The following is a 12,357-nucleotide window of genomic DNA, read 5'->3' as shown; positions in this document are numbered from 1 at the left end:
AGAGAGAGAGACCCCTTCCGGGAAGGTTAGACATGCAGTGAGTGTCAAAAAATGGGGTCAATACAATACACAAAACAGAGCACATCCTCTTCACAGATCTAGATGGCAAATCTATCTCTGCCACCTCAGGAATACAATAGTAATAATACAAGCTACAAAGCAAAATGCAAGAATGGATTATACCACATATGAGTATTCAGACTTGTTCAGAGTCCTGGACACCTTGGCCAACAAGCTGCCTCCACCCTACTGGCAATTCCATAGCTGAGTCGGTGCTGGGCCAGCCAATCTGATGAAAGAACCCTTCCACCTCATGATTCCAATGCTCCTTTATCAGAGATGACTTTTCCATGAGCAGGTAGACAACCTGGCAGTAGAGCAGTGGCACCAAGTGCCGTAGGTGAATATTAGTAACAAATTCTAGATATCATATTACTTATGTTTTAGTAGTGATGACTGACAACAGAGATGCCATATTCACAGTTAATCATCAGCTGTAGTCTGGGTATGCTAAACTGAAGTAGTGAGTCTTCAGCTGGGATTTAAGTGCTGAGATTGAAGTGGCATCTCTTACAGCAGTCAGTCTATTCCACAGCTTTGGGGTCCTGTAACTAAAAGCTCAACCTCCCGCTATTATTTTGTTAATTTTTGGAATAATTAGCAGACCAGCATCTTGAGATCTTAAAGTATGCTCTGGTTTGTATGTAATGATTAAGTTCAGATAAGTAAGCTGGACCTTGGCCATTTAAGGCTTTGTTTGTTAAAAGGAGGATTTTGAAATCTGCCCTTAACTGTGTAAGAATGTAAGAACCAGCAATGTGTTTGTATTTTTGTATTCTTGTAATAATTTTTGCAGTACCATTTTGAGTTAACTGATAGCTGTATAAAGAACAAGCAGAACATCCAGTGAACACCACATTGCAGTAGTCAGTCCTACTAGAAATAAATGCATGAATTAATTTCTCAGTATCCCACATACAGTATTTATAAAAAGTCTTAATTTACCAACATATTTAAGCTGGAAGAAACATGTTTTGTACAACTTTGTAATGTGTGTTTTAAATGACATTGCTGGCTGATTCATTAAAACTAATGGTGATTCCCACCAAGTTAAATAATGACAAAATATTGTTGCGATCAGCATCATTCCCTCCAATAATTAACATGTCTGTTTTAATTGTGTTTAAAGACAAGTAGTTCTCATCCATCTTCTTCTTTAATTCATTTAAACATCTAATTAAAGACAATATCGGAAAAACATCATTTGGTCCAAAAGAATAGTAAAACTGGGTGTCATCTTTGTATGAGTGAAAATTAACATTATGATTTCTAATGATAGATCCCAATGAAAATAGTAAAGGTCCCAGTACTGGGCCATGCAGGACACCATTTCTGTATAATGTCTGTGTATAATGATGGAAAACTGGTAGCACATTTCTGTACGTAATGGAATTGATCTGATAAATAATAACTAAACCAAGCAAGGACATTGCCTGTAAGCCCAATGTCATTTTTCAGCCTGTGTAACGGTGTCAGAAGCTGTGCTTAAGTCTAACAACATAATTATAGAGTGTAGTTTACAACACGTGTTAGTGCTGTTTCTGTACTATGATCAGTGTGGAAGCCACACTGGAATTTCTCAAGTAAATTATGATGTGTAAGGTGTCACTGAAGCATATTGGTGACTACTTTTTCAAGTATTTTAGAGTGAAAGAGTAAATTTGATATGGGTCTATAATTATTAAGTATATGTGGGTCAAGGCCATATTTTGGAATTAAACAAAAGAAGCCATCCAGTTACGATGAAGATTGTCTCTCTTGAAAAATCCAGTATTTTCTCAAAAATCAACCTAATTTTACTCACAAAGGCTATGCTTTTATTTGCACACCAGGTTTCTAGCCAGCAGTAAAGGGAATGCAAACTGCTATAAATCACATGCCTTCTATATAATTTTGATAACGGGCCAGACACAATTAAATTCTTTGCTTTGGTGTATAGATGTTCTCCTTTAATACCTCAGATTGCTGTAAATAAAAATTGTTAGTGCTGACATGCAGCAATAATTTGTAATTGGTGAGAAGATCCAATTGAGCCTCAATGTCGGATATCTCCACCCTGGGAAGCTTTTAACATTAACTGCTAGTTTAATATAGTTTGGAATTGTAACATTCCACACTATAGAATCACCCATTATGTGCACTCTATTGTTTTCAGGATCCACAGGCATGCTACTGAGTGCTGAGAATCTGTTCTCAGTCTGAATTGGTGACCTTGCTATCAAGTTCCTAATGTGGTCCTCTAATTTGCATATTTTACCAACCAACTCTAAATTAACTAAGCACATCGGCAGCTGAAGTCGTCTGTATTGTTGGCTGGAAAATCTGAACTGTACATGCTGCAGAACACCCAACATATAAACATACCCTCAACTGGCAGAGAACAGATGCAACTTACGTTCATCGCCAAGTTCATCTTTATCCATTTCTGCAGTAGATTCAGTGCTTTCTGCATTCAGCTAAATCACTAGGAGGAGACTGTTGGCTTTAAGCTTTCACCAACTGCTGGGTGAGTGACTTCAAGTTTGCACTGCTGGTTACTTCTCCTCATTGGATGTTGGCTATTCTTTTCTGGTGCTGGTAAAAAAGCTATATGTGTGTGTGAGATGCCGCTCTTGTGATTCCACTCGCTGCTGCTCCGCTCATGCTTCTGCTCCTTCCGCTTCCAGAATCTGCAACAGAAAAGAGAGAGAGAGAGAGAATCATAAACATATAATATAGTTTTACAAAAGCTAGTCTTGCATAGGGATATACTAAAACTATCTATTGACATGCCATTTGGTGTCAGCATCCTCTGATGGTTACAATGATAATAATCCTGATAGTGCATTCAGGTTATACCTCCTGCCTCATTTCTTCCTCATGCTTGCTCACTGCCTCTCTAACACATAATTTATATAAGCTACTAATAAATAAAATACTTGGAGAAAGCAGTACAGACACAGTACAGATGATAATCAGTTACATTTGTTTTGGAGCTTATGACATTTCACTCCGTTGATACGTATGTACTGTGCCCTCAGAAATTATTTATACTCATTAACTTTTTCACGTTCTGTTATGTTGCTACCTGTGCTAAAGTTGTTTAAATTCATTTTTTCCCTCGTCAAAGAACACTTAATACAGCACAATAAAAAATTAAAACAAAATGTTAGGCATTTTTGCAAATTTATTAAAAATAAAAAACTGAAATTTCATATTGCCTGTGGAGCTTAGAGATAGGATTGTGTCACAATATAGGTCTGGAGAAGGCTTCAAAAAAAGTTCTGCAGCATTGAAAGTTCCCAAGACCATAGTGGCCTCCATAATTTTTAAATGGAAGAAATATGAAATATTCAATACTTTCTGAGTGGACTGCCTGGCTAAACTGAGCAATCTGTAGAGAATGTCCTTGTTAAGAGAGGTGATCAAGAAGCCAATAATCACTCTGACTGATCTTCAGAGAACCTGTATGGGGATGGAAGAAATTTCCAGAAAGACAACCGCCACTTCAACACACCACTAATCAGAGCTTCAGGGCAGAGTGGCCAGATGACACACGAAAGCCTCCTGAAGTTTGCCAAAAGACACTTAAATGACTCTCAGCCTATGAGAAACAAGATTGTCTTGTCTGATTAAATGAAGATATAACTGTTGCCTCTGTTCTACATATTATGTTTGGAGGAAACCAGGCACTGCTCATCGCCTGCAGAATACCACTACAATGATGAAGCAGGGGTAGGGACTGGTAGACAAGTCAGGATTGAGGAAAAGCTAAATGGACAAATACATGGATTTCCTTAATGAAAATCTGGTCCAGAGCACTGTGAACCTCTGACTGAGCCATAAGTTCACTGTTGCAACAGGACAGTGACACTAAGCACAAAGCAAAGACACCACATGAGCAGCTTAAGGTCAAATCTATGAATGTTTGTGAGTGGCCAAGACAGAGCTCAGACTTGAACCAAATAAAACATCTCTGGACAGATATGAAAATTGCTGTACACTGACTGTCTCCGTCTAACCTGAAACATCTTGAGGGAATCTGAAAAGAAGAGTACAGAACACCTCCAAACCGAAGTGTGTGAAGTTTGTCATTGTAATCAGAATATACACTGCCTGGCCAAAAAAAAAGTCGCCACCAAAAAAAAAGGTCACACACTCTAATATTTCGTTGTACCACCTTTAGCTTTCATTACGGCACGCATTCGCTGTGGCATTGTTTCGATAAGCTTCTGGAATGTCACAAGATTTAGTTCCATCCAGTGTTGCATTAATTTTTCACCAAGATCTTGCACTGATGATGGTAGAGTCTGACCGCTGCGCAAAATCTTCTCCAGCACATCCCAAAGATTCTCAATGGGGTTAAGGTCTGGACTCTGTGGTGGCCAATCCATGTGTGAAAATGATGTCTCATGCTCCCTGAACCACTCTTTCACAATTTGAGCCCGATGAATCCTGGCATTGTCATCTTGGAATATGCCTGTGTCATCAAGGAAGAAAAAATCCATTGATGGAATAACCTGGTCATTCAGTATATTCAGGTGGAAATGCTCTTACTTTCACTATTAAACATAGACCTGAGTTCTACTGTTGTTTTTCTTCGATTTGATTTCACCAAACATTTAAGTGATCGCCGATCACGATCATTCAGGATTTTTTTCCGGCCACATTTCTTCCTCGAAGACGATGGGTCCCCACTATCCTTCAAGTTTTTAATAATGCGTTGGACAGTTCTTAACCCAATTTTAGTAGTTTCTGAAATCTCCTTAGATGTTTTCTCTGCTTGATGCATGCCAATGATTTGACCCTTCTCAAACAGAGTAACATCTTTTCCACGACCACGAGATGTGTCTTTCGACATGGTTGTTTAAGAAATTAGAAGCAACTCATTGCACCAGTTGGGGTTAAATAACTTGTTGCCAACTGAAAGATAATTGCCCATGCAGTAATTATCAAATAGGAGGCTCGTACCTATTTGCTTAGTTAAATCCAGGTGGCGACTTTTTTTTTTGGCCAGGCAGTGTAAGTTTAATATGTCACTGTGCTCTGTGCAAATATTTTAAATCTGCTTTTCTTCTCACATGTACAGCTAACACAAAGCCAGATTTAGTACAGGGGCCCAGCATTTAGAACTGCTAGGCAAGCATTTTAAGACCAAACAAGTTAAGGACAACTGCAAAATTGGCATTGTACTATTTCTGTGTGTCAAAGTCAGCATGACATTGGATCTTCTTTTCCTTGTTTGGAATGGCATGATTTACCTAAGTGGGAGCCTGCACACGGAGAAAGAGTATAAAGCCTTGAAACATTGCCCGGCACACCTTTGAAGCCGACTGATAGATGGGAGATACTGTCCTTCGATCCTGAAAATCCTTCCAGTGCAGCGACAAAAATGGCAGACTCTATACATCGGGTTCCCACTACCCAAAAGGTCTTGTCATGGCTTCCTCGTCTGTTATGCCACGTAAACCATCATTAAAGAAAGATAAGTTATTTCTCCTATGTGATTTCTTAACCGCCGTATCACTAAGGAAGGGGTATCACCTTTTAATATCATATCTATATAGTTTTGGGTTATGTAACATGCCGCAATTACAAAAGAACTTATTCTAACAAGGAAGCTAGCGCCTCCTGCTGGACACAGTCACGTCAAACCCAAAAAGACTTCACACTATAATTGCTGAAAAAAGTACTTGAATGAAATACTGAGTAAAGAGTCTGAATATTTGTGTCAATGTGATATTCCATTTATTTTTTAATTAATCTGCAACCTTTTCTAGAATGTTGCTTTTTTTTCTTTGTATTCTTTGGTATTGAGTATTGCTTGTTGAGGACAAAAATAATTTTAATGATTTTAGCATAAAGCTGAAACATAACACAGTATGCAAAAAGTGAAGGGATCTGAATTAAGGAATCGGGGTAGCTTTGAATTCCATTTAAACAGAAGCCTTCGCTTTGAATTTATGATGTATTCTTTTTCTTGTTAAGGGGAATACTAATAATGGAATTTTCTTCTTGAAGGATGACTCCTGTTGGATTCTTTTTATTAATATTTATGACACATTCATAGTTCCATGTTAAGAAGAGCTCAAATGATTTAAATTCTCTTCCCATTTTATAATTTCTGTATTTGGATTTTCTAATGGTTATGACACTTAACAGACATTTTAGAATGGATAGTTTAAAAATGAAGAGGTAATCACTTACAATGTTATGTATTAGAGGATGCATATTCAGGGGGTTAATTTCATGATGTATTTAGTCATATGAGCTACAAAATCATTATTAGAATAGGAAATATTGGCAATTCATATCCATCCTAGAGGAAGTCAACTTGCTTGTTGTCTTTGTTAATCAAAAACTGGTAGTCACAGCAGACTGAAGTGATATCTATCTATCTATCTATCTATCTATCTATCTATCTATCTATCTATCTATCTATCTATCTATCTATGTACAGTTGGCTTCAGTTTTATCATACAGTTTCAACATTTGTAAAACTCTGTAATCACAGCAAAACTTAAAAAACCATTGTGTGTTTTCATATAATACTATTTTTCTTTTTATAGATACCAGTCCAGAATTTAGCTTTGAAGAGACATGCCAGCCATGTATGCCCAATGACAATAAGAAGGCTCAAACTAAATCACAGATAACATCTTTGAAAAAGGTTCGGCCCACAGTCACAGCAAAGAAAATGGCCTGCTCCTTTCCAGGTAGTAGAAGTTTGTTTGCTCTGTTATGAATTAAGGAAAAGTTATGCAATTTTTAATGCTATTTCTATGATTTAAACATTGCTCTCTTTTAAGGTTGTACTTAAATTTTATAACATATGTTTTCTTCATAATCCAGACATCCATCTGGTCTTTCATTTTTAAAAAAATAATCAAAATGTCTGTAAAGAAAACAAATAGTTAATTTCTTGTTGAAAGTTATAAATTAAACATATTTTTTTTAGCTTTTTTCCATAGAAGGAAAGTACGGAAAAGAAAGAGTAAAGCAAAGAAAGGGGGGTAAAAAAGGGTATAAGACCATACTAAATGAGAATATCTTTTTAAAATATTACATAAACAATAACAATTTATTTCTTGTATAGGTCAAAATCACAGAAGGAATGCCTTAACAGTCTCTATTTTTATACAGTCTCCCAGTCTTGACTCCCTCAGAGTACAAGAAAAAAAATGAATGCTACAAAAACTTTGAAGGCGAAATGCAAGAATGGATTATGCCACATAAATACATTTCTAAATACAGAACTATCACATATAAGGATACATGTTTGTAGAATTACTGTCGGATTATAGAAAAAGAGTCATACAATTCAGACAAAGGCACAGTCAGTGTCAGACAAGCCTGCCTCCACCCTGTATGCTATTCTATAGCTGAGTCAGTGCTGGGCTGGCCAGTCTGATGAATGGACCCTTCTACTTGATGATTCCACTACTCCTTTATCTGAAATGACTTTTTCAGGGTGCACAAACAAGTTGCCAGTAGGGCAGTGGCACAAAGTGCCGATGACGATTAATAAGTTTATAAATATTCTATTTCTTATTTTATTACTAGTAACTAAGTAGTGATGCAATATGCACAGCTGATCAGCAGGTCTATTCAGGATATGCTAAACTGAAGTAGTGGGTCTTCAGCCAGGATTTAAAAACTGAGACTGAAGGGGGAATTTCCTATAGTAGCAGGAAGGCCAGTCCACAGCTTCAAAGCCCTATAACTAAAAGCTTGACCTCCCATTGTTATTTTATTAATCCTTGGAATCATAAGCAGACCGGTAATTTAAGAGTTTAACGTGCGCTCAGGTTTGTAAATAATAAGTTCAGATAAGTAAGCAGTGCCTTGACCATTTAACACTAGAATTACCAGAGTCTACGAAAAAACTTGTAGATCCGGCCCACCTTAAAACCATTCTCACCTCTCTTTTGTCTTCTAAATGTGCCGATTAAGAGGAGCAGCAAGTAACCGGCTATTCCATCCCCTACCGTCGCAGAACGTGCACTGTTTCCCAGCTCATGCCTTGTTTGATTATCTGGGAGTGACTGAACGGCTGGAGTTTTAGAATGGAAATAATAGATCGTTATTTGGAATACACGCATTTCATGCGTGTTCCGTTTCTACAGTAATCTGTGTAAACACATTGCTAAAACAGAAACTTTTTCATATTTTAGTAATAAATGTTACAAAATGTAGGCATAAACTATAGAATGTGTGAGACCTGAAGTCCAAACATCAAATAAACACTTTCACAAAAGGTTCAAGAATGCTATAACACTTTCCGTGGCTTAACGCTAAGATTTGCTGACTTGGAGCACAGCAACCCTGCCATGCTATAGAGACACGAGTTCGATTCCCAGCTTTGGAGAAAGTGTTTTTTTTTTTTTTTTTTTTTTCTTCCCCCTCAAACGGACATAAAATTTATAAGTTGGTATGCACTGTAAATCGTTAAGTTTAAAATGTCGATCGCGGTTATTTCTGTTGATTAATTCATGCTTTTTACTTAGAGTCAGAACAGGAGCTTGTTCAGCTTATTCAGCTTCTGATCTGACTCAAACAGCTCCAGTATAACTTCACACCCAACCTGACGCTGTTCGTTTTCAAATAATATTGCATTACTTCGACGATGTTTTCTGATTGGTACTATTCGCATCATAAAATGATTTCTTCAAAATGTCACATATATTTGTCTCTTTCTTTTTTTAAAATGTGCGTTGTAGCATGCAGCAACTGGCCACCTGCATGTTCTTGTGTACACTGAAAAAGACAGCGCTATACGCAATCATCAGATGCAAATGTTAACAGTTATATAGCACAGAATGGAAATCAGCAGTTCATAGCATTGCACCACGCAAGCTGTCATATCAACCGCCTACTGTAACTTGCTTTCTTTTTTCTTCGGTTATAGTCTTGAAGAAAAGTGCACTTTTTTTGTTATACTTTTACATCAACATATGTTACTGTGTTTGAGCTACATGGGCATACTCAAAAAATACACGTGTAATGCCACGAAAAGTGCATGCAGACACTTCAGTTCGCAAGCATTGGTACGACAATGCAGTCACAAGTACACTGCAGAGCTGTAGCGCGTCTTTATGTGAAAACAGCAGTGTCAGATGGGGAGTGTCTGATTGCATATAGCGCTGAAGTTACTACTCTTTACTATGCTTTCCTCTGCATGTCCTGGAGTACAAAAGAAACAGCATACAGCAACATGTGGAGACTGGCAAGATTGTGGGAAAAAAAACACGAGGTCGTATGTATCGTGATACACTGCAGAGCTATAGCGCGTCTTTATGTGAAAACAGCAGTGTTAGGTGGGGGGAGGGGGGTGGCAGGGAAGGATCCTGAACGCGATAGAGAATGAAAAGTGAATTAAAAAAAAAACAAAGCTAACCTTTGCAAATATCATAAATTACACCGGCTGTTACAGACTGAAATCAAATGTATCTTTTTATTCTAAAATAGTAAAAATAAGAACAATTTACTTCTTAAAAGGGAGTCATGCAGGATCGAACTTGTGACCTTCTGATTGCCAGTCAGCAACTGATACTGTTGCGCCACGGCGGCAGTCGTAGTAAATGAGTGTCAATGTCACACACTAAGGTGGCTTTTTTTGGCGGCGGCTTTTTTTTTTTTTTTTGTACCTTTTGTGAAAGTATTTCTTTGATATTTGGACTTCAGGCTTCATACATTATATAGTTTATGCCTACATTTTGTCATTTGTTACTAGAATATAAAAAACGTTTCTGTTTTAAAAATGTGTTTACACAGATTACTGTAGAAACGTAATACACATGAAATGCGTGTGTTCCAAATAACCATTTATTATTTTCACTCTAAAACTCCACATCACTCCCAGATAATCAATCAAGGCATGAGCTGGGTGAAGTTTGTGTACGTTCTAAGTCGGTGGGGGGATGGTATAGCCGGCTGCTTGCAGCATGTCTTAATCAGTACACTTAGATGACAAAAGACGCTGGCAGAGAGGTGAGAACGGTTTTAAGAACCGATTTAAGGTGGGCCGGATCTACTAGTTTTTTCGTAGGCTCTGGTAATTCTAGTGTTAAGGCTTTATGTGTTAAAAGGAAGATTTTGAAATCTGCCTTAACCTTAACTGGGAGCCGATGTAAGAATTGTAGTTATATGTTCACACTTTCTTGTTCTGCAGTAATTCTTGCAACAGCATTTTGAATCAACCGTCCATCCATCCATTCATTATCCAACCTGCTATATCCTAACTACAGGGTCACGGGGTCTGCTGGAGCCCACCGCAGGGCTCACACACACACACAACCTCACATCAAGCACATGCTAGGGACAATTTAGGATTACCAATGCACCTAACCTGCATGTCTTTGGACTGTGGGAGGAAACCGGAGCACCCGGAGGAAACCCCATGCAGACACAGGGAGAATATGCAAACTCCACGCAGGGAGGACCTGGGAAGCGAAATCAGGTCTCCTAACTGTGAGGCAGCAGTGCTACCACTGCGCCACCGTATGCCTTGAATCAACCGAAACCTGTATAAATAAAAATCGGAGCAGCTTGTAGTCAGTCCTGCAAGAAATAAATCCATGAATTAATTTCTCAGTATCATGCATATTTTGAAAAGTGCCTTAATTTTTTAACATTTTTAAGGTGGAAAAAACATTTTCTACACAGTATTGTAATAATGCGCTTTAAGCGATATGCTGTTGTCAAAGTTACCGCCAAGATTGCAGGCTGTTTACCTCCAAATATTAACATTTCTGTTTTATCTATGTTCAAAAACAATTAGTTCTCATCCATCCACTCCTTTATCTCACTAACACAGCGGTTCTCAAACTGTGAGGAGGCGCGAAGTAACAAAAAAGGGGGCTCGAATGTTTGCATATGTGGCGTAATTTCGCTAATTGTAGGGAAATTTTAAACTTGTAGGGTGTATCAGCAGCAGAAAATATAGGAATAAATTTTATTAGGGTTTCAAAAAAACGTAAGGGGGGCGCGATTAAAACTGTTATAAAAACTCGGGTCACAAATACTTAAAGGTTGAGAAACGCTGCACTAACACATCTAATTAAGGACATAAATAAGGATTCATTTATTGTGTAGTAAGAGAACATGAGAAATGAGCCTGAGAATGACCTTATTGCCTTCTACTTTCCTTTCATATAAATATTTAATGTCATAAATTTTGGTATCACTTTAGATTAGGTGTCCCTAATTATGCTGTACTTACCATGTAAATTACCTGTATAATTGCAGAGTAACTAGGTGTTATTACATTGTATTTACTGTGTAACACAATGCAAATGCTGTGGGTAAGCTCTCTATTGTAGTTGTTCTTCTACAGTTTATGTATATACATACTTTTAAAAATTGTGGAATAACAATTACAATTGAGTAATTAATGATAGTGTTACACTGTTTTACACAGTAAGTGCAACACCTGATTACTCAGTAATTATATAAGTAATTACATAGTAAGTACAGCATATTACGGATACCTAATCTAAAGTGATACCTAAATTTCATGGTAAGGTGTTGCCATTGTCTGAGATCACTGTACCAGTTTTTCCTATTTGCAGTTAAAGCAGTACAGAATTGAGAACTTTTTAAACAGTATGTCAGAGAAATAACTGTTATATACCATAGTTCATTGTTTTGTATTAATGAAAAATATATTGCAAATATCAGTTCATAAGTTGAATTTAAAAGTTCCTTGTTTAATCTGCTAGGAGGGAAATGGATTGTATATTTTTTATATTTTATGTTTGTCTCAATATTTTTCAAAGGTGTATAGGAAATATTGAAAAGGCATAACTAAAGACAACATTTTAAGCACCAATTAAGACATATAGATGCTGTATGTACACTGTAAAGTGATTGAAATTGAAAATGTTGCAGTGATATTTTAATAATATTTTTAAACTTATTTCAACTGTCATTTTTCTTACACAGTAAAAGTAATGACATTATTTTATATTATTAAAAACTGAAAAATGTCAGTTTTTGCCATTGTCCAGAGATGGTCACTGTTGTGTCCTTTTTAGTTTTAATCTTTGATATGTAATTTCTCCATGAAACCATGAGATTTTTTCGCCCACCACTATAAACTACATGGGGTAAATAAGATATTTTAAAAAATATGGAGTATTCCTTTAAAGAACATTGAAACTTTTTTCAGCTCAAACACTTTATGTATCAAAAAACGTGTTTACACAAAAGTAGACCTACCCTACACCGTGCTGTCATATCAAGTATTGATTATGTGGCCTGGACCTCCTGGAAAAATTTACATGATCAAACTAATTAGTCCAGATTAGTTTGTACATG

General features: G+C 37.0%; 1 protein-coding gene across 1 annotated transcript in view; it reads left to right on the top strand.

The window, feature by feature from the left end:
* The window catches only part of zfp64 (zinc finger protein 64 homolog (mouse)), a 76,115-nt gene that overhangs the window by 36,119 nt on the left and 27,639 nt on the right, over positions 1-12,357 (top strand). The window contains exon 3 of the mRNA XM_028811910.2: positions 6,609-6,755. Within this exon, the coding sequence (XP_028667743.1) occupies positions 6,609-6,755 (147 nt within the window). The remainder of the gene's footprint in view (positions 1-6,608; positions 6,756-12,357) is intronic.

This window comes from Erpetoichthys calabaricus, chromosome 10 (assembly GCF_900747795.2).
Source record: "Erpetoichthys calabaricus chromosome 10, fErpCal1.3, whole genome shotgun sequence".
Lineage (NCBI taxonomy): Eukaryota > Metazoa > Chordata > Cladistia > Polypteriformes > Polypteridae > Erpetoichthys > Erpetoichthys calabaricus.
This window is presented reverse-complemented; position numbering and strand designations above follow the sequence as displayed.